Source organism: Camelus bactrianus, chromosome 27, assembly GCF_048773025.1.
Source record: "Camelus bactrianus isolate YW-2024 breed Bactrian camel chromosome 27, ASM4877302v1, whole genome shotgun sequence".
NCBI lineage: Eukaryota > Metazoa > Chordata > Mammalia > Artiodactyla > Camelidae > Camelus > Camelus bactrianus.
The window spans coordinates 24,894,570-24,920,076 of record NC_133565.1 but is presented as its reverse complement, the minus strand read 5'-3'; the positions used below and the strand labels follow the sequence as shown (position 1 = coordinate 24,920,076).

Below are 25,507 nucleotides of genomic sequence, written 5' to 3'. Positions count from 1 at the left end.
CAACATGGACAGTTAACCCTTGGACAACACGGTTTGAATTTCGAGAGTCCACTTACACTTAGATTTTTCCCCTTAAATACATACAATACTACATGAATCCCTGGATGTACAACTGTGGATACAGAGGCTCAACTGTGGGTTATTCTCACATTTTTAACTATATGGAGGGTCTGGGCCCCTCACCCCTACGTTGTTCAAGGGGCAACTGTATATGGCACCCTCTTCCAAAGGTGAAAAAGGTAAAAAGTCTTCTTTCTGCCTGTTTCCCAGTCATTTAATTTCTCTGCCTGTAGAGAACGCTACCACTTGGGGTGTGTCTTTCCAAATACTCGATGCATATACATTTACGTACCCACATCCTGTCTTTATCTATGAAATTTGTCGCTATGCTATGCACACTGTTTTCCCTTAGCAGTGTATCTTGGCCTGTTTCAGCGCTAACATTCCATTACGTGGATGGACTGTAATTTCTTTAACTGCTGATGGACAGTCGGGTTCCAGTCTTCCACTGCTCCTCACGGTGCCTTGGTGAGCGTTCATCTCTGCGTCCTCCCACCCACGTGAAAGCGGACCTCAGCTACGGTGTTCAGTATAGTAGCCACCAGCCGCATGTTGGATTTATATCTCAGTTAATTGAAATTAAATAAAACTGAACTCTCAGCTCCTCTGTCAAGCAAGCCACGTCGCAGGTGCTCAAGAGTCCCGTGGGGCTACCGGCTGCTGGGCTGGCAGTGTGGCTACAGGGCACTGACGTAGAGCGAGGAGTCCCCGAGCAGGGACAGCACTGCTCCGTCTGGTAAATTCCTAGGAGGGAGTTGGGAAGCCCAAGGTCTGTCCATCTTAGGTGTTCACCGATGTGGCCAGATCTCCCTCTGACGAGGCTCTGGCTATTTATATCTGCACCTCCCACCCCAGTAAGAGCTCAGAGAGGGAGAGCACTTTTATTTCAGAACAATTTATGGAATATTGGGGGAAAAAAGTTTCCCTGCCTACTGATTGCAGGGACTTTGTTTTTGTTGTCGGTGCCCTAGTGGCTGGAGTCAGACACTGCTGTTCCCGACTTAGACCAGGCGCCTGTCACAGGGGGCCCCACACCGCTGTCTCCCTCTGAGCCCTGCCTTCTGCCACTGCCACACTGAGGTCTGCTTCCCCCCAGCTCCAAGCCTCTCCCCTCCCCTCTCCCTCAGGTCCAGGGTTCCTGCACACCCCAACTCATGGCCGCCATCTCCTCACACATGCCCCATGGCCATGACACAGCTTCTACCAGAAGACTTGGCGTCCTCCGTGGAATCTTCCCCCCTCTTCCCCTTTGGTGAATCATGACCTCCATACTGCCGAATCCACGGGCGTTGCCCAGTCCTCACCTTGCTTGAGCTCCTACCTGGCCTCTCAGCCGCAGTCTGCACCTTGGCTGTCCCCTCCCTCCTGAAGTGCTCAGCCCTTTGGCTTCTGAGATGCCGCACCTGCTGTCTCCCTGATTGCTCCATCCCTGCCTCCTTGCAGCCTCGTCCTTCTCGCAGGATAGAACACCGGGTCTGATTTTCCCTGTTCTCTACTTTTTTCCTGGGAGATCTTGTCACCATTGTGGCTTGGATTAGCACCACTTGGGGAATGATGGTCATGCGCATTAAATGTTTTAATTAGCATTTCCTTGATTACTAGTAAGACTGAGCATCTTCCCATTGGTTCTAACCTTCAGTATCCTTTATAAAAGCAGGTTAGAGGCAGAGCAGACACTGGACACAGGTTCCAATCCAGACATGGCCATGGTGGCGCTCTGTCCTCACCCCCTCCAGGCACTCCCCGGCCTCTTCTGTCCCCACATCCTCTTAGCATCTCCACTGTCACCACACCAGGCACCCCTGCCCCAGCCTGCAGCCTGTGTTCTCCAGGACTCTCATCAGCCTGCCCTTTCCTCTGCAGTCCCTAGGGCTCAGTTCATTACCATCATTCTCCCCGTTCCTCCCAACTCTGCACATCTCACCCACAGTGGCCCGGGATGGGAATCAGCGTGTTGCCAACGCCTCCTCCCTTCTGGGACATCATTCTGCCATCTCCTCCCAACTGTCCTTGTCTTCTGTTCGTGCATGTTACCCACCTCTTCTAAGCCCCTGTACTCCTTCCTGCGCTCTGGCTGCTCCGTGCTGCTTGCGGACTCTCACTCTCAGACTTCTCTATCCCCGGCCCTGATGCCCACTATGGCGCTTCAGCATAGAGGCTGACAACTTTCTTTGTCCACCTCTCATAGTTTCTTGTCCACCTCAGTGACTATTCTCACTCTCTTTTTGATGCCTATGTACCCAACTTCATTGCCGGTAAATGAGCTAGCTCTAACATCTCTTTAACTCTCAAGTTCTTTCTGACTGCAGCCTTTGACATGCTCACCTCCCTTTCTCCATCACATCTGTCGAACCTAGTTCTTAGTGTGACCACAGGTTTTTTCCTCCTTCCTTTTCTCTCAACGCTTTGGTAAGCTTTTACCTCCATTTGTCTTCCTATCTGGTCTAAACCCCTGACCCACATGCCAACTGAGCCAGACCCAGTAACCTGATGATCTCTTACCCCTCAGCCTGTGGCCATGCTGCTTTGCCAGTTTCTAATCCTGAAGACATCGGTTGATCCCTTGATGGGATGAACTGAGGGGATCATTCTTTCACTCAAACACCGATAAGATTCATGCCTCGTATGGAACCTCTTTCTGACTAATTCAGCCACATGCCTGTGAGCTCCGGGACAGGAATGACGGCGCCACACCTGTTCCCCCAGTGCTCAGCCTGTGTTTGTGCGGTAGTCCGCGTCTGCTCACGTTGGTCGGATGGACCGTTCCTGCTTTGGCAGTGGCCGCGCCATCACTTTGGACTGATAATACTTAGATTTAAAAAGCAATGCGTCTTCCCAGGGTAGGAGAAGAATGACTAGAGAGAAGGAATAAAGGCACCCGGGGGAGGGTATATATGCTTTTTAGGAAAAAAAAAAAATTTATGGCCATGTCAGAGCCAGGTTGCAGGCAGATGGCTGGAAAATTGTTTCTCCTAAATGCCAAGGGATATTCTGCCAGCATCCAGGTACTCTAGTGTTAAATAGGTTTATTTTAGTGGTGACGGTACAGCTTGGTGTCAGGTGATGATCTTGGCTGAAAGAAGGGAAAACACTGCATCTACACTGAAAGGAAAGAAATTCTATTTGTCTTTTTGCCTGGGGAGGGAAGGGGAGAGCAGGGGAGGGGAGGAGAGGAGCGGCCTCCCTCTGTAGCCAGTCCTGTGCTACTGGCTTTGACCCACAGAGGCACTCGTAGCAATAACCCGAGGCAGGTATCTGGTACAAAGCAGCTCACATTTACAACTCAATCCTTCCATCCAGGGGCACCCCTCAATTCACAATCTCACTTTCAGGAGGAAGTGGGGGTAACTGTTTGCAATTCTGGAAGCAAAAAACCTAACAAATTACTACAGACGGTAGAGATATTTTTATTTTCACAGAGCAGAGGCAGCGTTTACTGGTTGGAGTCTGGGCCACAGCCACCCCTGTAGCTCCCCTCATGTCCAAGAGAGGCATGGCCTCACTACTGGGCACACTGGTCTCTAGTTGGAAGAACAACAAAGGCCATCAGGTAAGGGGGCAGAGCTCTCCCTCAGTGCCTGAGGGACCTCCACCAAGCCCTCCTCCGGAGAGAGCTCTGACAGTGTGCTTTCTATGAGCTCCAGGCTGGAGGAGGGACTTGAGGTCAGATTCAGGTGCAGGCTTCCTGCCCGTCACAGCCTCCGAGCCTTCCTAGGGCGGCAGCCGTTGTGCGGGATGGGGGTGTTGTCTGTGATTGAGATCACCTCCAGGCCCCCCATGGTCAGTCCCTTGATGGCAGACTGGGAGGAGCAGAAGGAAGAGTCGAATGGCACGGTCCCAGAAACGATGACCCCGCGTGTCCACACAGGTTTGGAGAGGGACAGGGTGGGGTGCGGCAGGGAAGAGAGTGGGGAGGCTCACTGGCTTTGACACCTGCAATCCCAGCCTCTTCTCTCACAGAGGTCTGCCAACCAAGCCCTTAACCAGGTCCTCAATGCTTCCCACTTCCCTGGTCGCACCTGCCACGGCCCACCGTGTGCTTTACAATCTAAGAACAACGGCTACCGTAAACCTCAACACATCTTAAGCATTAGGCTTCTGTAGATTCCTCTGCCTGGACTGTGGCCCCCCCTACCCCCTGCAACCCCACACCACTCCTGGCTAATCCCTTGTCATTCCTGAAATATCAGTAGAGATGTCACCTCTTTGCGGAAGCGTTCTTTATCACACCCCATGGGCTCCCAGCACCCTGGGCACGAGCTTTACCACTGCACTCACTAGTCTGTACTGAGGGACACATTTGTGACAGTCCCCCAGGGACCACCTTTCTATTCATGATGCCTGGCATACAGCAGGCACTCAGTAAGTGTCTGATTAATTGAGACTAAGTGATCAGGGCTTGCTTCGAGAAGCTTAGCAGATTAGAAGAGCAACTGAAAGAAACTTCAAGCTGTCAGGGAAATCCACGGCAGGGTCCACTCTCCCTGCTCTGCTCTCACCCCCACTTCTCTCACTGACTGGGCTGGGGAAAACCAAGGTCACTTACCAAGCGCCCTGGCCCCAGGCCTTTCACCACAACGCGGACATGGGTCACGCCCTTCCCTGTAGCTTTCTGGAGAGAAGTAGCAAGTGGTTAGTGCTCAAGAGAGTCACAGAGAGAGAGAGAGAGGGAGGGAGGGAGAACTGCCACCTGGAGCAACAGGGTTACGAGCCCCAGGGAACAGGCACCCACACATGTAAACAGGCAGAAGACAGGGAAGGAAGCAAAGGACAGATGACTGCGGTGCAGGACAGCACCGAACTTGTCAAGTCACAGATTTGAAGTCAGCTGTGATCCCTTTTAGCCCAGGACAGCACTGCCACCTAATGGAGACTTCTAAATATCGCTCAGGTTTCTCTCAGGTGGGTAAATGCAGAATTTCAGAATGTAAGGGGCCCTGGACTCCAAGGCTAAGCCTCAATACCCACTTAAAAATGGTTATTTTATCTTCTAAATCTTTATAGTTAAATTTTTCTTTCTTGATTACAAAGGCAGTTTATTACAGAAAGTCTAGAAAATACACAGAAGTCACTCTATGTACCTCAACACACTCAATGCAGAAGCCACTGTTAACACTGGCATATTTCTTTTACATATATATATATATAAAGTGTCCATTGATGGCCATTTAGTGCGTTTTGATGATCATTAGTACACAGCTATAAGTACTTTTGGGCACTGAGCTTTGTTTGAAGGTCAAGGTTTTCTTTCAGGAAACACTCCTGGTTTGGCGGAGTGTGAACCTTGGTGAGGCCTGCGCTGCAGCACACAGTGCCCAGGCTCTGGTCCCAGACCAGGTGGGGTCATCCCAGGGAAGTGAACTGGCTGCATGGCTCTGAGCAAGTCGCGCTCTGAAATCCACTGACTTAAGAACGTGGGTAATGTGAGGGTCTTCTGAGGACTCAAGGTAATAAATGTAAAGTGTCTGGCATGTAGTAGGCGCACAGTAAATATACTAACTGCAGCATACTGCCAATGGCTTCTAGCAATGTCTGCAACAGCTCATGCTCAAACTTACTTGCATGAGAGTCTTCACCACACCACATCTTCTCCAGACAGGCAACTACCGCCAACCCCGACCCCACCCCACTGGTCTTTAAATTGAGGAGGCTTGGTAAGGGCTTCAGCACCTGACTCTTGCCTCTTCTAGAATGAACCAAGTGCTTCACTTCTACTGAAGCTAAGAGAGAGAGAGAGACAAGGGAAGCCTTTTCACACAGACCTCTTCAAAGCAGCCCCAAAGTTAGGGTATCCAACAAGAGCTGGTAATTATTCTTGGCTCTGAATGACTACTTCAAGGATGATTTTCCTTGCGGTGACCAGCCATGCAGAAGGCGGAGCCCACCAGAGAGGGAGCCCGGGGAAAGCACACACACTCACCGCCGCGGCAGCTATGCCCGCTGTTTGCGCTGCGATGCCCGTCCCCTTCTTGGCATTCCGAAACCCCTCTGTGCCGCAGGAAGTGCAGGCAAGGGGCTGGTGCGTGGCAGACACTACCTGGATCTGTGTGCTGGGAGAGGAGGGAGGCATTCAGAATATAATGACTGTTCAGGGAAGTAAGAGAGCACTAACCTACGCCCACAAAAGTCCAAGTAGTAAAGAAGACAGATGCTTTTGCGAAGAGTTTATCAGATGAGTGTTTTTGAACCACCGCAAGAGGTGTCGGGAAAGGTCAGGATCAACCTCTAAACTGCATCAAAAACTGACAAGTCATATACTCTAAAGAGAGCTCTGTTATGGACGGAATGTTTGTGTCCCCCGCAAACCCATGTTGCAATTCTAACTCCTGATGTGATGGTATCTGGAGGTGGGGCCTTTGGCAGGTGATTAGGTCAGGAGGGTGGAACCCTTATGAGGGGGATCAGTGCCTTTTAAAAGGGACCCCAGGGAGTTCCCCTGCCTCTTCCACTACATGAGGACAAAATGAAAAGCCAGCCGCCTGCAACCAGGAAGAGCTCTCACTAGAACCTGACCATGTTGGCACACTGACCTCTGACTTCTGGTCTCCAGGATTGTGGGAAACAAATGTGTTTTGTTTAAGCCACCCAGTTTGTGGTATTCTGTTACAGTAGCCTGAGCTAACATAGCTCCATAATCTACAAGCTAGGGGTGGCCTGCAAAGATGTCAGCAAGGCTTGTCGCCAACACACAGTCAGGAAGTCTCCCCGCACCCATCTGAAAATGGGCAATGCTAACCTTCCACCCACGCTCAGCCCTGCGAGGCAGAGGTTGCTGCAGTCGCCCAAGGTGAGTACTTTAAAGCGACCTTTATTTGGAGGTTTGCTTAGTTTGTTAATAAACCATATTCTTCAATAATCTTGCTTATCTAGTAATCACCTATCCCCAGTACTAACACCTAACAAATACTTTCATGGAGGGACCCCGGCCCTAAAATACACTCTCTCCAACTTCTGAGCAGAACCAGGAAATACAATTCCAAGGAGAACAAAGAAATCTTATCAGTACAATATGCCCAACCTACTTCACATTTTCATGAAATCTGGATAAACTTTATAGAGAGAGAGGTGGGTTTCCCCAAACCAGGAGGGAGCCTGGGGGGAACCCCAGCATCAGCACCATCATGCAGAACGCGGCACCCTGACTTCCGCCCCAGAGTGCCCGGGGCCAACCTGACGCGTCCTCCCCGCGAATGGGAAAGAAGCTCATTGAGACCTGCCCCCGTCCCCGCTTACTTGTTGTAGGATGCTTTAATGTGTGCAATTGGGATTTCCTCAAATTTCTTTCCTGCCCACCTCAGAGAGCTCTCCTGTCCTGGAACTGGAGGGTAAATGCTGCAATTAGAAAAAACATTTTAGGTAAAATTATCCTGATTAAAAAAAAAATTACATGTTTTTTTAAAAAAATCAAACAGTACAGATGAACTCATAATAACAAACGGTAGCCCTCCACCCGACCTGCTCCTACAGTCGCTGCCCCTGGTCCTTCCAGGGCTGTGGCCCGTCTGTGAGCACTGTGCTTCAGTGGCCGTTTCTCGAGTTGTTGACTCTAGACACAGCTAGTGACTTTCTGCTAGGAGCGAAGAGGATTTAACCCACACTCCCCATCTTCCCTGTCCCTTCTAATATCATCAGATCACTATTTTCAGTCTACTATAGGCTACTCTTCCTGCAATTAAATAAAGGCAACCCTCTATTTCTTGTTTCAACAACCACAGATATCTTGACTCTCTACTTAATCAAAAAAAAGACAAAATAATCTCAATAATACTTACAATAATATAATTGTAAAAAAAGAAAACCCATTACTGCCTGGAATAGAGGTCAGCAAACTCTCTCTGTAAAGGTCCAGATGGTAAATAGCTTAGGCTTTGCTGACCATGAAGTCACAACTACTCAACTTTGCCACTGTGGTGCGAAAACAGCCACAGACAACGGTGAGTTAATGGGTGTCACTATGTCCCAATAAAGCTCTATTTAGAAAACATGGGCAACTGGCCAGATGGGGACAGGGCTCAGCTTGCCAACCCCCGGACCAGTGGCTGTCCCCCCGGGGCTGAACAGCAGAATCAAGTGATTCTGATGTTTAAGCTCCACTGAGGACTTCTGGATGGGACCCGGGAAGTATCCATTTTGAAATAGCCGAGGTGAATGCAGGGTTCAGCACATGGCCAAGGCATCGTGTTGAGTTCAAGATCTGTCTCTATCTCAGTCAGATCTGTTCTCTGGCTATCTCCAGGTCAGAACTCTTCACTTGCAGGTGGAGAAACTGAGGACAAACAGGGGAACAAGGTTAGCAAGGGAAGCCAGGCCGTGGGCTGAGGGGACTTGCCTAGGTTCAGAGCTCTCCTCACCACCTGTGCTTTCTTTTATTCACGCACACAAATGTTGTTCAGCACTCCAGGCTTGAGGAAACCCGCTGCTGCGCCCTGCCCACGTGCACAGATCATGTCCGAGTATGTACTCCCTCAGGCCACCTGAACTACAGCGGATTCTGGTTTAGAGAATACGCTATTTCTCTGAGCACTGTCCTCCCCCAAGCCTGACCCGCTTTCCTAGAGGTATTTTTAAAAACAAAACAATAACAGAGTGGCATTCAAAGTTACAAGTGTATTCTTCCCTGCTTGGCCTGATCTTAGAGATGATTTAGCATCCCATCAGGTTGCCAGCTTCTCAGCCTGCAGGCAGAGACGGAAAGTGTTCGAGGCTCTGAGATGACATTAACATTTAAAACATCATCATTTCCCCATCGATAACTTCCTCTATTATCTTGGGGGTCAAAAGCTTAAGCCTTCTAAAGTCTGAACATACCAGCATGATGCCTTTTATGTAGAGCAAAGTTTTTGAGCTAGGAAGGATTTAGAGCTTGAATCATTTAGTTGAAGGTACAGGTAAGATCAAGCTTTTAAGCCTCCCAGGTCCAGTGTACAAACGAACAAGTGGTTCATCCTGAGGCAGCCCAGAAAAAGGAAAGACAAAGTTTTTGGGTGCTGGTCTGCTGCCCCTTCATACCCATCCACACACCAGGTCTGCACACATGGCATCTCTTCCAAATGGCTGAGAGGCCTGAAAACAGCCCGCTGTTCTCTCTGGCTGAGGGTCTGGGGGCTGACTTCTGCTGTTAGCACTCCAGGCATGAGAATTTGCTGATCCCTGGGCAAAGCCAACGCACATTGACCCTGACATGAATGTGGCAGCTTTTGGAATCTGGGGTGGGTAAGCTGTAGTTCTGCTCTCACTAGAGAAGGCTCTACTTCATGCTCTTCAGCCCATTTTCTAATTGCAGCTAGAGATGATTTTTAAAAAATGCAAATAATATAGAAAAATGCAAAGATGACAGCTTCCTGCTCACTACTCCTGTCATGATTATACGTATGATTTCAGTAAGATCCTTCCAACTGCGTGGCTTCCGTTTTTTGACCTCCTTTTCTCCAGTACTCCTGTGTTTTCTATCCTACCCTGGCTACTTACTCCGGTGGTCACAGCTAGTCCCTGTCACGACCATTCCTGCAACCCCATCATTACCCTGGTTGCAAGCATCACACTTTGGCCACCACCCGTCGGCACACCCACTGGCTTCCTTTCCTATCCTCCCTCCAGGAACCCTTCAGTCGCACTGATCCTACCACCCTTTCACTTGCCCTCACACCCCTCACACTTTCACTCCTCTCCTGACATTGAGTGAATTCCACGGACAATCATTATAATCACTCCCTTGCATATACCTTTAATTCTCTGACCCCTCTTACTTCATTGTGTTGTCTTGGCAAGCCCCTAACCCTGGTTAAATCCCCTCCCCAGCCGCTCTGAGCCTGTGCATGGACCTGCACAGTTGGCTAGAGAAAAATACACAGTAGTGCCGACTGTTCTCTCTCTGTACCATGGTTTCTCAACCTCAGTACTATTGACATTTTGGGTAAGATAATTCTTTATTGGGGGAGGGGGGCTGTCCTGCACATTATGGGGTGTTCAGCAGCATGCTGGCCTCTACTTAACTAGATACTGTCCCTCAACTTGTGATAACCAAAAATGTCTCCAGACATTGCTAAAAATCCCCTTCGACACAAAACTGCCCCAGGTTGAGAACCACTGCTTTATTTTAATGACTTCTAACATCAAGTGGGCCCTCAGCACTGCCTGGCAATCATACAGCACATCCCCAGTTCAATTATCCTTCCACTGTCCTAGATGACTGTTTTATACCTTCTTTTGTCTCCTCAAACCGCCAACTCCTTCCTGCTTCCTCACTGCCAGCTGATGACCTTCACAGAGAAATAGAAGCAATCAGAATTTCTTCCAGCTCCCACTACCAAACATCTGTGTCCACAGTCTCTGCCTCCTCTCCTGCTATGATGCTCCATTTGTGCGTTAGCCTCTCAAGGACAGCACTCCGGCAATGTTTCTGCTCTGGCATCATCATCCTTTCTCCTCTCTACTGCATCTTTCCCATCAGCAAAACATGCTGTCATTTTCCCAAAGTAAAGACAAACGGAAAAAAAAAACCTCTTGATTTCAAAGCCTCCTCGAGCTCATACCCATTTCTCTATTCCCCCTTACAGCAGAAACCCCTTAAAGAACTGACCATACTTGCTATTTCTTCCTGTCTTCTATTCTCCTTGGATCCACTCCATTCAGACTTTAGCCCCTAACACTCCACCAGAAATGCTCTAGTCAAGGTCACCAACCAACTTACAATGTTTAATCCAAGGACCAATTCTGTCATCAGTCTATGGATCTATCATATCAGCAGCGTTCGATATAGCTGATCTCTCTGATCTTGAATCATTAAAAAAAAGAAAAATCTTTCCAGGTTTTCTTACTACTTTTCTGGAGGGTCATTCTTTCTCTTTTGCTGATTCTTCCTCATCTCCCAAATCTCTAAATGCCACAGGGCTCCAGGGTTCAGTCTTTGGACCTCTTCTTTTCATCTACACTTGCTCTCTTGATGACCTTGTATCTTATGGTTTTAAACATCGTCTATGTGGTAAGTCTCCCAAAAGTATATCTTTAGCCCAAATCTGTCCCCTGAACTCCATTTCTAATAAACAATACTGTATTTCCACTTGGATGTTAATTAAGCGTCTCAAACTTAACGACCCAAATCAAAACTCCTGTAGTCTTAGTGACAACTCTGTCTTTCCAGTTGTTTAGGCCAAAAATTTTAGAGTGTTTTCTTCACTCCTGTCCTTTTCTCCCATCTTATGCTAACAAATCCTGTTCGTTCCACTTTCTAAGTATATTAGTCTGACCAGCTCTACAGCTGTCACTCTGGTCCAAGCCACCATCATTTCTTGTCTACGTTATTTCACTAGTCTTCTAACTGCTTAGGAGACTTCTCTCAGCTTCCATCTTTGCTTTCCTACAGTTCAATATCCACACAGCTGCCAAAGGGACTCTTTCAAATGTAAGCATGATCGTGTTAACCCTCTATTCAGAATTCTCCAGTGGCTTCCCATCTCACTGAGCGAATAAGCTGAAGTCCTAGCGATGGTCCACATGGCCAACAGGATGGAGCTCTGTGTACCTGCTGCTCGCTCTGCCCCCTTCTCCTATCTTTACCCCTCACTCCACATCCACCTTCCTGCTGCTGCTCACAAACACTAGGCACACCTCTACAATCTGTCGTATCTGTTTCACTTGTTTTCTGTTTACTGTCCCCTATCCACTCAAGTTTAAGTTCCATGGGGGCAGGGATTTTTGTGTGTTTGGTCACTGAATGACTACAACAGAATCTTGGCTTAAATTCCTTCAGCAGCTCCCCACTGCCTATAGTGGAGGCAGAGTAAAAGCCCCAGTGTTCCAGAAAAGACCCTCGTCTTTCTGATTTCTTCCTGCTCTGCTGGCCTCATCTGCCACCTCTCACATACACTTGAATACACCATGTTCTGTCATACCACACGCCTTTACCGATAGCTTTGCCTAAAACAATCTTTTATCTTGTCCAGCTGAACTCCCCTTCAGTTCAGTTCTAAGCTTCAGATCTCTCCAGCACTCCTGCCTGGCTTCCTCAGGAGTGAGACACTCTTTCTTTCACACTTCAAAGTATCCATCTCTTACCTCCAGCACACCATTGATCAGATTATGCATGTTTGTCTTCCCTGGTAGACTGTGAACTACTTGTGGGGAGAAATCATCCCCTGTATTTGTATCCCCAGTACCCAGCATGGTGCCTGGCACCAAGCCGGTTCTCAGTAAATGTTTGTTAAACGCATGTGAAGGACAACTAGCACATAGAGGCGGTGGTACTGGTGGAAAGCAAGATGCCAGTCCTGGGACTGAGGACAAAAACCACCCTTGACCTTGGACCAACTCTAGAAAGTGCACAACAATCTATATCCTAGTGTAAACACCGCCTCTCCCCACTTCCTCACCGAGCAATTTTGTGTCCGAGGCCCAAGAAGGCCATTAGTCTGTGATTCCCCGTCTCAGAGGGAAACAAAGTTCATGAGCGTACACCTTGTGCCAAAGCTCTTCTCATTTGATCCTCACAACCTCTATCGGCATTAGTTCCATTTTTAGACGAAAAAGCTGACGCTCAGAGATTAATCTGCATAAGGTCCCACGGATGGCAAGTGACAGAGTTGGGAATTCACGGTTCTGACTCTGGAAGGTGGTGCTAGTCTCCTGAGGGCTGTACCTAAGCGACCCTCACCTGAAGCTGCTGCGACTCGGAGCCGGAGCCTCCGCTTTCGCCTCAACTTCCTGCTTGGCCGCCGCGTCTTGCAGCTGCTGGGCGCCCGTGTGGATGGTGGGGGCCGGCACTGTTGCCACGACCCTGCGGAGAAGGAAAGCTCGGTGAGGTCCAGGCCTAACTACCACTGGCGTTTAGATGGCTCGTGCGACATGGGCAGGAGCACATTCCCGGGGGTGGCTCTGGGTTCGGAGAGGGTAATCATTCTTACCTGGCAGTCGGTGGCCAAGCCCATGACCTCAAGAGCTGAGATCCCGCGTTTCTTACAACCTGCATGACTTGAGTTGACCCCAGTCAGGCCCCGGCCGCGGCGACCGCGGAGCTTGGTGGAGTTGCAGCGGCGCCAGCACCACGAGCGCTAGTGGGGGGTGTGTGCAGAGGAAAAGTCACCTGATTCCTCTTCATAAGGTACATTAAAGATTTGTATTCCCATTTATACGCTCCATAATAACTATCGTTACGAGTGCAACTGGGAATCCCCCACTTTTCCTAATTTTTTAATATGAGATCTTCGCCCACCCCTCCAAATTGGAATGGTTCGTTCTAGTAGTTCTGGGGAACCGAGCTCTTCCCTTCTGGCCGCTCCCGCGCTGCCTTGTGGGAACAAGGGATTGGCCCAAAACCCCGTTGGGAGCGCGGTACCTTGTGGGAAAGTTGTAAGATGGCAGCGCCCATAAAGCGGACTGTGTTAGGGGTGGCGAGAGGCTGGCGGCGTTTCGAGGGCCCCTGGCCCCGTAGCCTGGGTTCTCGCAGCCTGGCCCTTGCTGCCGCGCCCTCGAGCAGCGGGTCTCCATGGCGCCTGATGGGCGCGTTGTGCCTGCAGCGGCCACCTCTCGTCTCGAAGCCGCTGACCCCCTTGCAGGAAGAGATGGCGGCTCTGCTGCAGCAGGTGAGACTGAGGTGCGGGCCGTGGCTTCAAGGCCACAGTTGGGGAAGCAGTAGAGGCACGCTGGCCTGAGTTTGAGACTGACTCAGGCACCGATTAATCTGTATGACCTTGGGAAAGTCACTTTAGTTCTATGAACTTCAGTATACTTACATGCAAGAGTAAGTACTAAAGTTTATTTGTATGAGGGGCAAATGAAGAAACATGGGCAAAAACAAGTGTAATGGCTCTGAGGGGGTTAAATCCCCATAGAGAGTGATTACAAGATACTATGTTTTCCCAGAACTTGTGATGTTTTTGTCTTGGCTACTGAGAGATATAAACCTCACTTACGTGCTTTTTACTTTAATTTACTCTGTAAATATTTTATTAATTACTTTACAGATAATCATTTAGCAGCTGTTTGATACAGACCTTATGTTAACTGTTAGAGATGCAGTGGTGAGTAAGACAGACATAGCTCTGGTTCTCAGAGCACTTCAGGCTAGTGGAGGAGGTGTCAGTCAATAACCAAGTAATCCTATGTGGAACTGCAGTCTCTGGTTAGCGTTGTAAAGGAAAACACAGGGTACAGAAAGAGTGTTTAACAGAGACACTTAATTTGATTTTATGGGAGGTGTCAAGAAATATCTTTCTTAAGAAAATGATATTTAAATTGAGTTCCAAAGGGTGAGTAGTAATCTCCCAGTAAAGCATGAGTTAAAACACCCTAGGAAGAAGGATCAGCATCTGTAAACTTCCTGAGGCAGGAAAGTCCATGATGAGTGAGATTCTGATCAAAGACTTACATGACTAGAGGGTGGTAACTGGGTAGGCAATGCCTGTCCTAGTCTCCTGTTCTTTGTAGTAGCCCTGACCTCCAGTCACAATTAGACATTTTAGCAAATATAACTTAGGCCCAAAGTGCAGGTGACCTTTATCCTTTCTCTGTTTTCACTGTGGTGTTTTGATTATGTGTCTGGTTATGTTGGGTGGTAAACAGTCTGAGTCTGTCAAGTGTGCTGTAGCTCTGTTTTAGTCTGCCTGTTTTTTGATCCTTTTAATTTTCCCAGTTTGGGGTAGATTTTTGCCCTTTTAATTTTCTCAGTTCGAGATAGAGAGAAGTCTGTATTCAGATCATGAGCTTCGAGCTTTGGATGAAGCCCAGCAACTGGAAAAGAGGAAAAGTGACCTTTATGAAGAAGAAGAAGATGAGCGAAATATATTGCTGGCTCAGGATTTGGAAGACATGTGGGAGCAGAAATTCCTACAGTTCAAACCTGGGGCTCGAATAACAGGTTTGTGGTATATTCAGGCCAGTTAGAGGTATGGAAAAGGTGGGTGGTATGGTTCCCAAACAGAGGACATTTGCTTCACCCCTGCTTTGTGTATTAAGTTACAAATGATTTCAGATGACAAGACTTCTTTCAGGTAAAAGAAAAATGAATTATTTTCCCTGTTCCTCACATCTACCCTAGTTTACTTTTTAAAAAGTCTATTATTTTTGACTGGGAGGTAAGGGTTTTGGGATAGCCTTTTCTGTCTCAGTTAAAAATCATGGGTATTATCTGAGTTTAACTCCTAGTTTGGGACTAAGAGTGCAGGAATTAAGCCTTTCCCATTAGTTTCCTGTGTTTTAGCTGAAATATATCCTAAAGCAGGGGAATGAGTTCTCTTATCTTTGTTTCATGATGAAGACCAAAGAACAGAGAAAGTAGGGACTGGTTAAGTCAGTAAGAGTGTCCAAACCAAAGAAATAGTGTTTGGATATTGCTTTTCCAAAGGTTCAGAGTACTTATAGTTTGCTCTTCAAAGGAGGAGTTCAGCTTCTGGTTTCTTCCGTACATTTTAGTTTCCTCAAGATTGGGAGAGTATCTTGAGAGAGGGCCAGAGTTTGAGTGACGGGTCAGGGTTGTAATTTGTTTAATAGCTCTTTGAGGGCCAAGGTTGTGGCTCTACCTTAAAGGAGAACTGTAAAACTCTAATCTTCTTGGTTCTGGCAGATCATAGAGTTCTTATCTCCTCTGACCCCCTGTTTTCTTTGCAGAAGCCGATGAAAAGAATGACCAAACCTCATTGCACCGCAAACTGGACAGGAACCTTATTCTGTTGATAAAAGAGAAGCTTGGAGACCAGGATCTGTGGATGCTGCCACAGGCAGAGTGGCAGCCTGGGGAGACCCTGCGACAAACAGCTGAGCGAAGCCTGGCGAACCTCTCAGGTGAGTTCTTTGCCTCCCTTAAGCACCACAAAACACACTGTGGACTCAGCCAGAGGATATGCAGGCTGACTGTGGGCATGACTTTAAGGATCGAAGGTGGGAAGGTTAATGGAAACTTGGGTATTTATAAAAATTTCAGCTAGGAAGATAATCTTAGATCAAGTGAGAGTCTTTCTATCACTGAGACTTTAAAATTTTATTTCTATTTTATTTCTTTTAAATTATTTATTTATTTATTTATTTTATAACAGTGCATTGGTTTTATTGATGGCAGAAGGAAGAATTCTCTCTTTCACTTATAAAAGTTCTTTGCTTTATTTAACTGCACATTTTTTCCCATTCTTTGTGTGGGTTGAATTCTTTTTCCCCTAAAATCTGCTTTTTCATTCTCCAAATGATAATATCCACCATGGCTGCATTTTATTCTGTTGGGAAAGTAGGAGGTCTGGCAACAGGTGTTGACCAGGATATTTCAGTCACCACTGCTTTCTTCACAAAGACTCTTCTCATTATTAGTTCTGAGCCTGGGGAGGTTGGTAGAACTGTTGGGTTGGCTGAGTGCATCATCCTGGGTGGCCATCACCTCCTCTGCAGAGGTCAGGAGTTTGGTTTTAGATGTGGTCTTCCTCGCTGCCTCTATTTGGATGGGCCGAATGTTGCTTAGTAGCACTTCAGTTTCCATACACTGCTGTCATACTTGAAGAATGGAGTTGCAGCTTCTGCTTGGTAAAACTTGTGTCTTCCAATAAAGTGCAAAACATTTTCCTCCAGGTTTCCACAGTTTTGCATTCTCCATAGAAATAAGTGATTCCAGTAATGTTTCTGGTTTAATTGACCGAGATCTTCTTTTGGGTGCAGTGCTGTAAACTGTTCTATCATCAATAGGGTGTAGCTATGATGGGTCTGGCTTAATAGGTCCTATTGGCCTTCCCTTCAGTGGCATGTTTGTCTCTCCATTTGGAGCACCAGTGAAACTGTTAGTTCCAACAAGATTCTGATAATTAGTACTTATGTTGAGATGTGTTTCAGGTTTTACAGCACTGAAAGCGTCATTATTTATTGTTGTGGTTCCTGTCATAAAAATGATCAGGATTTGCTGTTTGGTCTTCTCTTTTCCCACATTTTTGGTTATTATAATTTATGGATTCTTGAGGGGAGTGGATTTTCTTTCACCTCTGCAGAGTATGGACCTTTTCCTGATCTGCTTTACATAGAGCTACCCCTCTTTTTTTAAAGCAGCATCATTGTGCTGGGAACTTAGAGGATGTGGAGTAGCTTCAGTTCTGTCACATCTCGAATGTGGTCTGTCACATTCCATCTCTGCAGCCTGTACTTCAGATCTTGGAGAAGTGCTCAGTCTTTCAGAACCTCTGTGTCTAGGTAATCCGCTGCCTAGTTCTAAGATTGACTTTGAATTTTGGGTGTTCCTTTGAAAATGAGATTTTTCATTTCTTGGTCATCTGATACCATTTTGAGGAAGATATCTTGGTTGGTTATTCTCTTTTGCCCCATTTTGCTTGGTTTTTAACAGTCTGTATTGTCCCTGACAGCTATGATTGAGATTCTGCCCCTGAAGGCCCAGTACAGAGGCAGCCAATTGAAAAGCACCCAGACTTTCTGTGAAAAAGGCTTGTTTACTTAACATAAAGCATTGGCCTGGGGGGGCAGGCCTCCAATTCAGCACACATCTAGGGGCCTACTGGAATACCCTTCATGGACAGAGGCTGGCAGGCACCATCCCTGCGTGCTCCCTCTCCCCCATGGAGATTTTTATATTTAGTACATTCAGAGTTGCTGTTTCTACCATTCTCTCAGCTACTTCTCTTTTTGTCCTTGCAGCCTTGCTTACTGACACCACCCTTTACCCATTTACCTAACTAGAAACCTCAGAGTTATCCCTGACCTCTTTCTAGCATCCATAAGTCTGTGAATCCAACATGGTTTGTTCTCAGTAGTCCCTTGTTGATTCCTGTGGCTTTAACTGTGACCCTTTTCACTTCTCACTAGACCAGGGTTTCTCAGCTTTAGCACTGTTGAAATTTGGGGCGAGATGATTCTTTGTGGGGGCTTCTGTGCATTGTAAGACGTTTAGCAACATCTCTGATCTCTGCCTACTGGATGCCGGTAGCACTAACCCATCCCCACTCCTCCTAGTGTGATAACCAAAAATATCTCTTGGCATTGCCAGATGTTACCGGGGCAGTGAAGTCACAGTGGTTGAGAACCACTACACTGGACCATTGAAGTAGATGCCAAATAAGTTCCCCCTTGCTTTCGTGTCGTATCTTCAGTGCCCCAGGATGAGCCTTCTAAAACACAATTCCCTTGTCACTTCTCTGCCTAGAATTCTTAAAGGGTGTCCCATAAAAGCAGACTTTCGAGCGTGGTCTACAGATCCTTTTTGCTCTGTTCTCAAGCTCATCAGTCTTCCATCTTGCCTCTCATTAACGTATATTCTAAGTTCTAACCTAGCAAACCTTTTGTATTCCCTGAATAATGTGGTTTTTCATGTGTCTCTGTTTTGGGGCCTGCTGGTCCCTGCCTGGAAGGCTTTATTCCTCTCTAGTCTGACTGCTCAGTTTTTAAAATGCAGCTCGTACATTCTGTCTTCTGTGGTGGAGCCTTGTAGGTAGAGGGAGCTACTCCTCCCTCTAGGCTTCCTAGCACTTGTGTGTGCCCTTACTCAGTTGATGCAGCAGACATTTACTCTGTGCCCACTGTTTGCTGGACACTCCCCAGGCAGTGGGGTCACAGTGATGAACAGGGCACTGCCTGTGCTTCCTGGGAGATTACGTTCAGCGGAGAAGACGTTCTTCATTTATTCTATTGCTGTATAATTAGTACCACATGGTCTCTCCCCAGCCAGAATTCTGACTCCCTTGAAAATATAGTTAGTGTCTAGCAAAGTACCTGGCACATAGTAGGTACTTGCTGAGTGCGTACTGAGTAAATGATTCGGTGGTGTAAGCGCACAGCCACTTAACTGGCCCTGCCACCAGCGTAAGTACCTGCCAATGAAATGTCAGCAGCCGGGTGTGCTGTCTTGATCCTTTCCGGAGAGGGGCCTTGTGGCCTGCAGGAGAGGTAAGGAGACAGATGGAATGGGAGGAGCTTGTGCTGCGCTCTCAGTTTTTCAACCATCACACTGGAGTTGGCAGCTGGGTTTCTTGTGGGGTTATTGTATCTAGATGCTCCGCCCCGCCTGTCGTGCGCCACGTGGAAGGGGCTCCCCTTAGCACCACACTTTTTTCCTTTTAACATTCCCATTGTCATAAATAAGTGTGAAGGGATACATCAGTATTTTATAGGTGCACGTAAAATGAAATATGTTGATTTATTTCAAATTCATTAGAGTGGCAAATAATATAAAATAATTAAAACGGTAAAGGAAAGCTTAAGCAATATAAAAGTACATACATAAAAAAGTCAAATGTTCCTTTCCTCCCCGCTGGCACACTTCCCAAGTGTGTCTGCAAGATGGAACTCCTCGACGTGGAAGTAGTGGTCAAGGATGACGCATTTCAGTATTTGATAGATACTGCCCAAGTGTCCTGCAGAACGTGCACAACATTTGACGTTTTCAGGAATGGTGTATAAGAGTGCCTGTTTGTCTCGACCTCCCAACGTGTGAAATAGTCTCTTTTTAAAATTTTTGCCTGTCCAGTCAGTAAAAAAATGATCTCTTTTGGATTAGCAGTTTCTTGATTGCTGGTGAGATTGATCATCTTTTCATATGTTCGTATTTCCTATGGCTGTTTGTATCTCTTCTGTGAACCACCCGTTTAGATTCTTGGCTTGTGTTTGTAATGAAATTTTTTAAAAAATTTGATTACATTTAATCCACTTTTTCCAGATATAGAAAAGCAGTATGTATTCACTTAATTAAGTGGAAAGTTCAGAAAAGTATAAAGAAGCATGTCAAGATAATTCCACAACCTACAGATCCCCACTGCTGACATTCTGTATTATAGGAGAACTCATGTCATACATGAATTCCTCATCTCATGCTGATCATGGTGGTGGTGTTTTTAATATTGAGAAGAGCAATTCCTTGTATATTGTGAAAAAATATCTAACAGTGTCTAGTAAATGTAGTACTATAGGAAATAATAAGTAATTTTCCCATCTCAGAGGCAGCCACCATGAATAGTTTTTTGTGTATCCATTTAGAATTTGCAGGCACATAGGTTTTTTATGTTTCTTTCTTTTCATAGTGGGAGCATGTGTACACACACACACACACACACACACAGTTACATGCCTTCCTTTCTCTTATATACAGCTTTTAAACATAGTTCTTTATCAGCAAGTGAAAACATATCTTATACTTTTAATGCCAGTGTACCATTTCATATATGTGTGTACTGCACTTTAACCAGTCTGTTGCTTTTACAAATAAAACTACAGTGAACATCTGTGTATACTCCGCTGTGCTCACATGGGCAAATAAATATACCCAGAAAGATGAAATTCTAGAAGCAGAGTAGCTAGATCAAAGGGTGTATGTAATTAAAATTGATACCTCTTGCCAAGCATAGCAGTTATACTGATTACATCCTCACAGTGTGTGTGAGAGAACCCAGTTTTCTCTTATCCTTGACGAGCAGTGTATAGCTCAGTTTTGGAGCTTCAGTAATAATGATGTATTGTTTGTGTTTTAATTTATATTTCTTGGATTGTTAATGAGATTGAGCATCTTTTAATGAGCTTATAGGTCATTGATACTTATTTTCATGTAAACTTCTTATTCATATTTTGATTCATTTTTCTTTTAGAGTTGTTGGTTTTTTTCCTCATTGATTTCTAAGTACTACTTATACCTTAAGATATTATTCCTTTGTTGAATGTGTTGAAAATATTTTTCCTTGTTTGTGTTTTTTTGGGTCTGTGACATTTTTATGCTTCATTTTTCCTTGCAGAAAGATTTTAGTTTTTATGTGAATAAATGTTTTTTCTTTTTGGATTTCTGAATTTTGTGTCTTGGTTAGGACTTCCCCCTCTCATAAATGATACAGAAAGTATCCCACATTTTAAAATAGTACTCTTATGGTTTCTTTTTTAATGAAAAAATTTAAAATACAGGAAAACTCAGAAACTGTTAAACATCCATTAAACCATCACCCAGAATGTACAAACCGTTTATGAAAATTTTACATTTCTGTTAAATCCTTGATCTGTATGGTATCAGTTTTGATGTGGGGAGTGAGCTTTATTTTTTCCTGTTAGCTAGTCCATCATCCCAGTGCCATTTAGTAATTCATTCGTCATTTCCTCATCCTTTGAAAAGCTGGGTTGGGGTTACTAACCCTTTGTTGTAGATTGCAGATATCATCTGTCCATCTGTCTTTGCCTTTTAACTTTGGTTTTCACCCTGCAGCAGTCAAATCGGGTCCTTTTTATGCTTTCCATGAGACACTCCCTTTAAAAGGCTGACGAACCTTGCTTTACAGATACCGAGTGTCTTGATCCTTTGTCAACAGCTAGTGACCCGGCTGAGTCTAGAAGCTCGGGGCTCTGACTCCCCGGTGGTGGTGTTTGAGCTGCATTGCTGGCCTCAGCCTGAGAGCAGTAGCTTGGCACGAGGAGTGGACTCTGAATCGGGAGCCTTTGGATTGAGAGGAGACAAGGGTCTTCAGGAGTGACCCGAGCTCTCACTCCCAGGGATTGCTTTTTACTTCAGGCCGGAAGTGACTCTCACAGAGACCCCGATGATTTTGGGCACCAGAGTAAACAGGTGGGTGTGTCCTCATCTTCCGATTCTGTTTCCCCTCCTCCCTCAGAAAACAACATGGAAGCCAAGTTCCTGGGAAATGCACCCTGTGGCCACTACAAGTTCAAGTTCCCCCAGGCAGTGCGGACAGAGAGCAGGCTTGGGGCCAAAATATTCTTCTTTAAAGCACTACTACTAACTGGAGACTTTTCCCAGGCCGGGAAGAAGGGCCATCATGTATGGGTCAGTAAGGAGGAGCTGGATGACTATTTGAAACCAAAATACCTGGCCCAGGTTAAGAGGTTTCTCTTGGACCTCTGATGGACTGAGCTGCCTGTGGTCAGTGCTCGGACGGGTCTGCGGTTTGGCCTGAAGAACGGATGTCGTGGGGTTGCCTCATCTTTGCAGAGAATGTCAAGTGGCAAACTAAACTCTGAGAAATAAACGAGTTTATTATCGTGTGGGTCTCGGCTGATTTGTCCTTTGAGGACTGCTGGCTTCTCCCTGTGAAGAGAGAGCCGCCTTTTAGGGTGCCCTTCCTTTTCTCCCAGGCTGGTAACTGAGTTGTGTTGCATTACTTTGTAGTGAATCAGCTGGCTTCCTGGGCCCATGAAGAAAGCACAGAAGGAAATGAATCAAAAGCCTTGAGTTCTGTGAAAGCTTCAAGGCTCATGAAACAAAACCCAGTGCTATGTAGTTTCTTAGTCATTTTGTTTTGTATTTCTTTTTACTTGATGTAAAAGTGTATCAGTCTAGCCTAGGAAATGATTCCTTCTTTTTTCCTTGCTTTACTTTGCTTCCTTCCCTTCCCCTTCCTCACTCCTTCCCTCCCCTCCTTCCTATTTTCATGCCTTCTTTCTTTTTTTCTTTAAAGCATTTTATATTTAAACAATTTAATCACGGCTTATGTGTTTTGAAACAGTCATGTGAAGTATGTGAGGTCAGCCTGTGTCTCCATTTTACAGACAGTGGTTGGGGAACTGAGGGTCATGGCCAGATGTGATTGGCTGAGAGTCTTACTGTAGGTGACTGATGGTACAGGAGGAGAACCTGACCTCTTGCCTTTGGGTCGAGGCTCTTGACCTCTCACACTGTGTTGCTTGGGTCACCATTTGTCCCCGTTCCTGGCGCATGGAGGGCACTCAGTGAGCATTTGCTAAATGAGAGGAAGAGAAGGAAGGTCTCAGCATGTGTCTTTCTGCTCAGAATAGTGGTTCCAGTAGCAAGGCTGCAGTCCTGGGTCCTATCAAACTTCTGGTTTCCTCTCAGAAAGCCTTTTGGATGAAACGGACCGGCTTGTATGATGTAAGCTTGTGAAATGGGGTTTCTGCGTCACGTGTAGCCTCGTGTTCTTACACAGCGTTGGGAAAGTTGCTCTTGGTGATTGAAGTTGAGGTGCCTGGTCATGATAGTCCATCCTTCCCCTGCCTCCTGCATGCCTGCTTTCCACTTGTTCCAGAGGGATGATGCCCCAGCTAAGGCTTGCGGATTTCATGGGCAGCAGTGACACCTCTGCAGTGAAGCCCAGGCAGTGGGAGAGGGTGAGGGCAGCCGTGGGACCAGGCACGCATTTCCCTTCCTGGGTCTCGGAGTGAGTTGTGTGTGTGAACTCACTGCATGTTCACCTCAGGGACCTCTAACCTGGAAGGGAAGGAATCACCAGGGTGAGGTGGTGACTATTCTCATGACTGATTCCATGATGTACAAGAAGGAATATATATTTGGTCCTCCTCTCCATTCCCGGCACAGCGCTCCTAAAACCCTTTGAATTTCCTGTGATGAGAGCATAAGGATGTCTTTTGTTATGTTGATAAGGTGACTTGGAAAGCCTCTTGGTAATCTAAGGATGGAGGCTAGTTGCCAGGGGAGCCAACCATGTGATTAGACAACTGGAACTTTTAGTCCCACCCCCTGACCTCCGGGGAGGGGCTAGAGATTGAGTTCTATCACCAGTGGCTGGTGATGTAGTCATGCCTATGTAATGAAGCCTCCATAAAACCCAAAAGGAAGGGGTTTGGAGAGCATCGGGGCTAGTGGACACATGGAGCTCTGGGGAGAGTGGTGTCCTGGGAGAGGGCATGGAAGCCCTGAGCCCTTTCCCCATCCCTTGCCCTGTGCGCTCTTCCATCTGCCTGTTTCTGAGTTATATCCTCAGTGATAAACCAGTGATCTAATAAGTAAAATGTTTCTCTGGGTTCTGTGAGCTGCTTTAGCAAATTAACTGCACCCAAGATGAGGTCCTTGGAATCTCCAGTTTATAGCCAGTTGGTCAGAAGCACAAGTGACCACTTGGACTTGCAACTGACACCTGAAGAGGGGCGAAGGGGAGTCTTGTAGGATGGAGTCCTTAACTCGTGGGATCTGATGCTTTCTTCAGGTAGACAGTGTCAGAACTGAGATGAATTGTAGGACACCTAGCTGGGCCTGAGAGTTGCTTGATATAAGAAAAAAAAAACCCACACTTGAGTTGGTACCAGAATTTTAATGACCATTCATAAGATGGTCTGTTTTGTTACAGTTGTTTCTTTAAAGGGAAATGGCATATGTAAAATTGGTAAGTAGAGAAATGGTGTCTGGATAACCTGAAATTAGGTTAGTTCCTGTGAGATTTTTTCCCCAGACATTAATATTTTGAAGTGACCAGAAACAGGATGGAATACCCTAAGAAAAGCTGAAAATTATATAGAAGTGCTTTCCTTTATTGCAAGTAGTGGCTAGTTTAGTAGCTTCAAGACTACCCACCAGCCTTTTAACTGGGTTAGGCTGTCTGGGGAAACCGAGTGGAAGGGAGATCCCCTAGCTCCACCCCACCCCACTTTGTTTTACAAAATTGATGAAGAGGGGGCCCATCCTGGACTACATTTTTGATTTTGGTGAAACTGGTCTCTGTTAGGACCGACACCTCAGAGAACCAACATCTCAGGAGGAAGAATGAAACCCCAGGATTTAAGGTTGCTAGGGATCAGGGCACATGCCAGCAGGGGCTTAACTGCATTAGCATCCTTGTGGGACTAGGTTCTGTTTTGTTAGTGCCCTGGCTACAGAATTCTATAGATGATTAGTGATCCGCCCCAGCCCCTACTCCTCAGAAGCCCTGTTTTCAGAGTGTGATTTTGCAGAATCCAAGTGTTTTCGGCATTATAGCAGAAGTGACCGTGTATGCTGAGTGCCAGCCTGAATCTTCCATTGGCTGCCAGACAAGACCAAAAAATGTTTCTAGTATATCCTTGGGTGGAAGATTGCCAAGGAACAAAGTAAAAGATGATGTTTTCTGTCTTTAAAGAAAACAGTGGGAGGATGAAAGAGTACAGTGCGTGATGTGGGTGTTGGGAGTTACAATTTGAGGTGTGTTTGTGTACCTAAGAGAAATGCTGCTCTGTGTGTGTGTGTGTGTCCCAGCTCAGTAGAAGTCTCCTGCAGAATTTTAGCCCCCATCTGATCATTTCTTCCCCAATGATTTTCAGTCATTTCTGTTTCTCCCCTTTGCTGGTGTTATGGAGAAAATATCACCACTTTTATAAACCTGTTTTCTTGGTAATGTGTCATCAAGAGTCACCTCCTGCTGGGCCATTTCTGCATCTTGAATTTACACCTTGGCACTTTGTAGGACAATGAGTTGTTGGCTGGCTCCTATGCATAACTGAACTTCCAAACCCTGGGACAGAGCAGCCTCATAACCATAGTCAAAAAATATTTAAGTGAATCAACGTCTTTTCTCATGAACACTGAACTTGGGAATCAGAAAACCTGGGTTTGAATTTGTTTTATGACCTTAGGCTGATTACAACTACTGTTACTATTTACAACAGCGGAGAGACCCCTGAGTGCCAGGAGCTGGGCTGGAGCCCATCCCTACCCCTATATTTCTATTTAAATCAGCAGAGCGAGCACTGCTATTCTTATAGATGAGAAAATAGACTCAAAGAGGTTTAGTTAACTTGCTTAGGGTTACTCACTAGTAAT

At 46.3% G+C, this 25,507-nt stretch overlaps 2 protein-coding genes and 1 pseudogene across 3 annotated transcripts; 1 reads left to right on the top strand and 2 right to left on the bottom strand.

Moving 5' to 3' along the window:
* Positions 1-3,447: 3,447 nt before the first annotated feature.
* Positions 3,448-13,261, bottom strand: MRPS11 (mitochondrial ribosomal protein S11). Its single transcript, XM_010962931.3, has 6 exons — positions 12,960-13,261; positions 12,710-12,832; positions 7,294-7,392; positions 5,981-6,110; positions 4,607-4,672; positions 3,448-3,860 (listed from the first exon to the last, which is right to left on the bottom strand). The coding sequence occupies exons 1-6, from the start codon at positions 13,022-13,024 to the stop codon at positions 3,753-3,755; spliced, it is 591 nt and encodes a 196-aa protein (XP_010961233.1). The 5' UTR covers positions 13,025-13,261; the 3' UTR covers positions 3,448-3,752.
* Positions 13,262-13,381: 120 nt separating this feature from the next.
* Positions 13,382-22,005, top strand: MRPL46 (mitochondrial ribosomal protein L46). 2 transcript variants are annotated; one of them, XM_045522554.2, is made up of 4 exons: positions 13,382-13,637; positions 14,722-14,911; positions 15,661-15,834; positions 21,315-21,608. In XM_045522554.2, exons 1-4 carry the CDS (start codon positions 13,410-13,412, stop codon positions 21,350-21,352), a joined length of 630 nt encoding a protein of 209 aa, XP_045378510.1. In that variant the 5' UTR covers positions 13,382-13,409; the 3' UTR covers positions 21,353-21,608. The 2 variants fall into 2 exon arrangements, with proteins under 2 accessions (XP_045378510.1, XP_010961232.1); XM_010962930.3 differs by lacking the exon at positions 21,315-21,608 and adding an exon at positions 21,615-22,005 and having other exon boundaries at positions 13,384-13,637.
* On the bottom strand, positions 16,347-17,596 carry LOC141575198 (tudor domain-containing protein 3 pseudogene; annotated as a pseudogene).
* Positions 22,006-25,507: the final 3,502 nt, after the last annotated feature.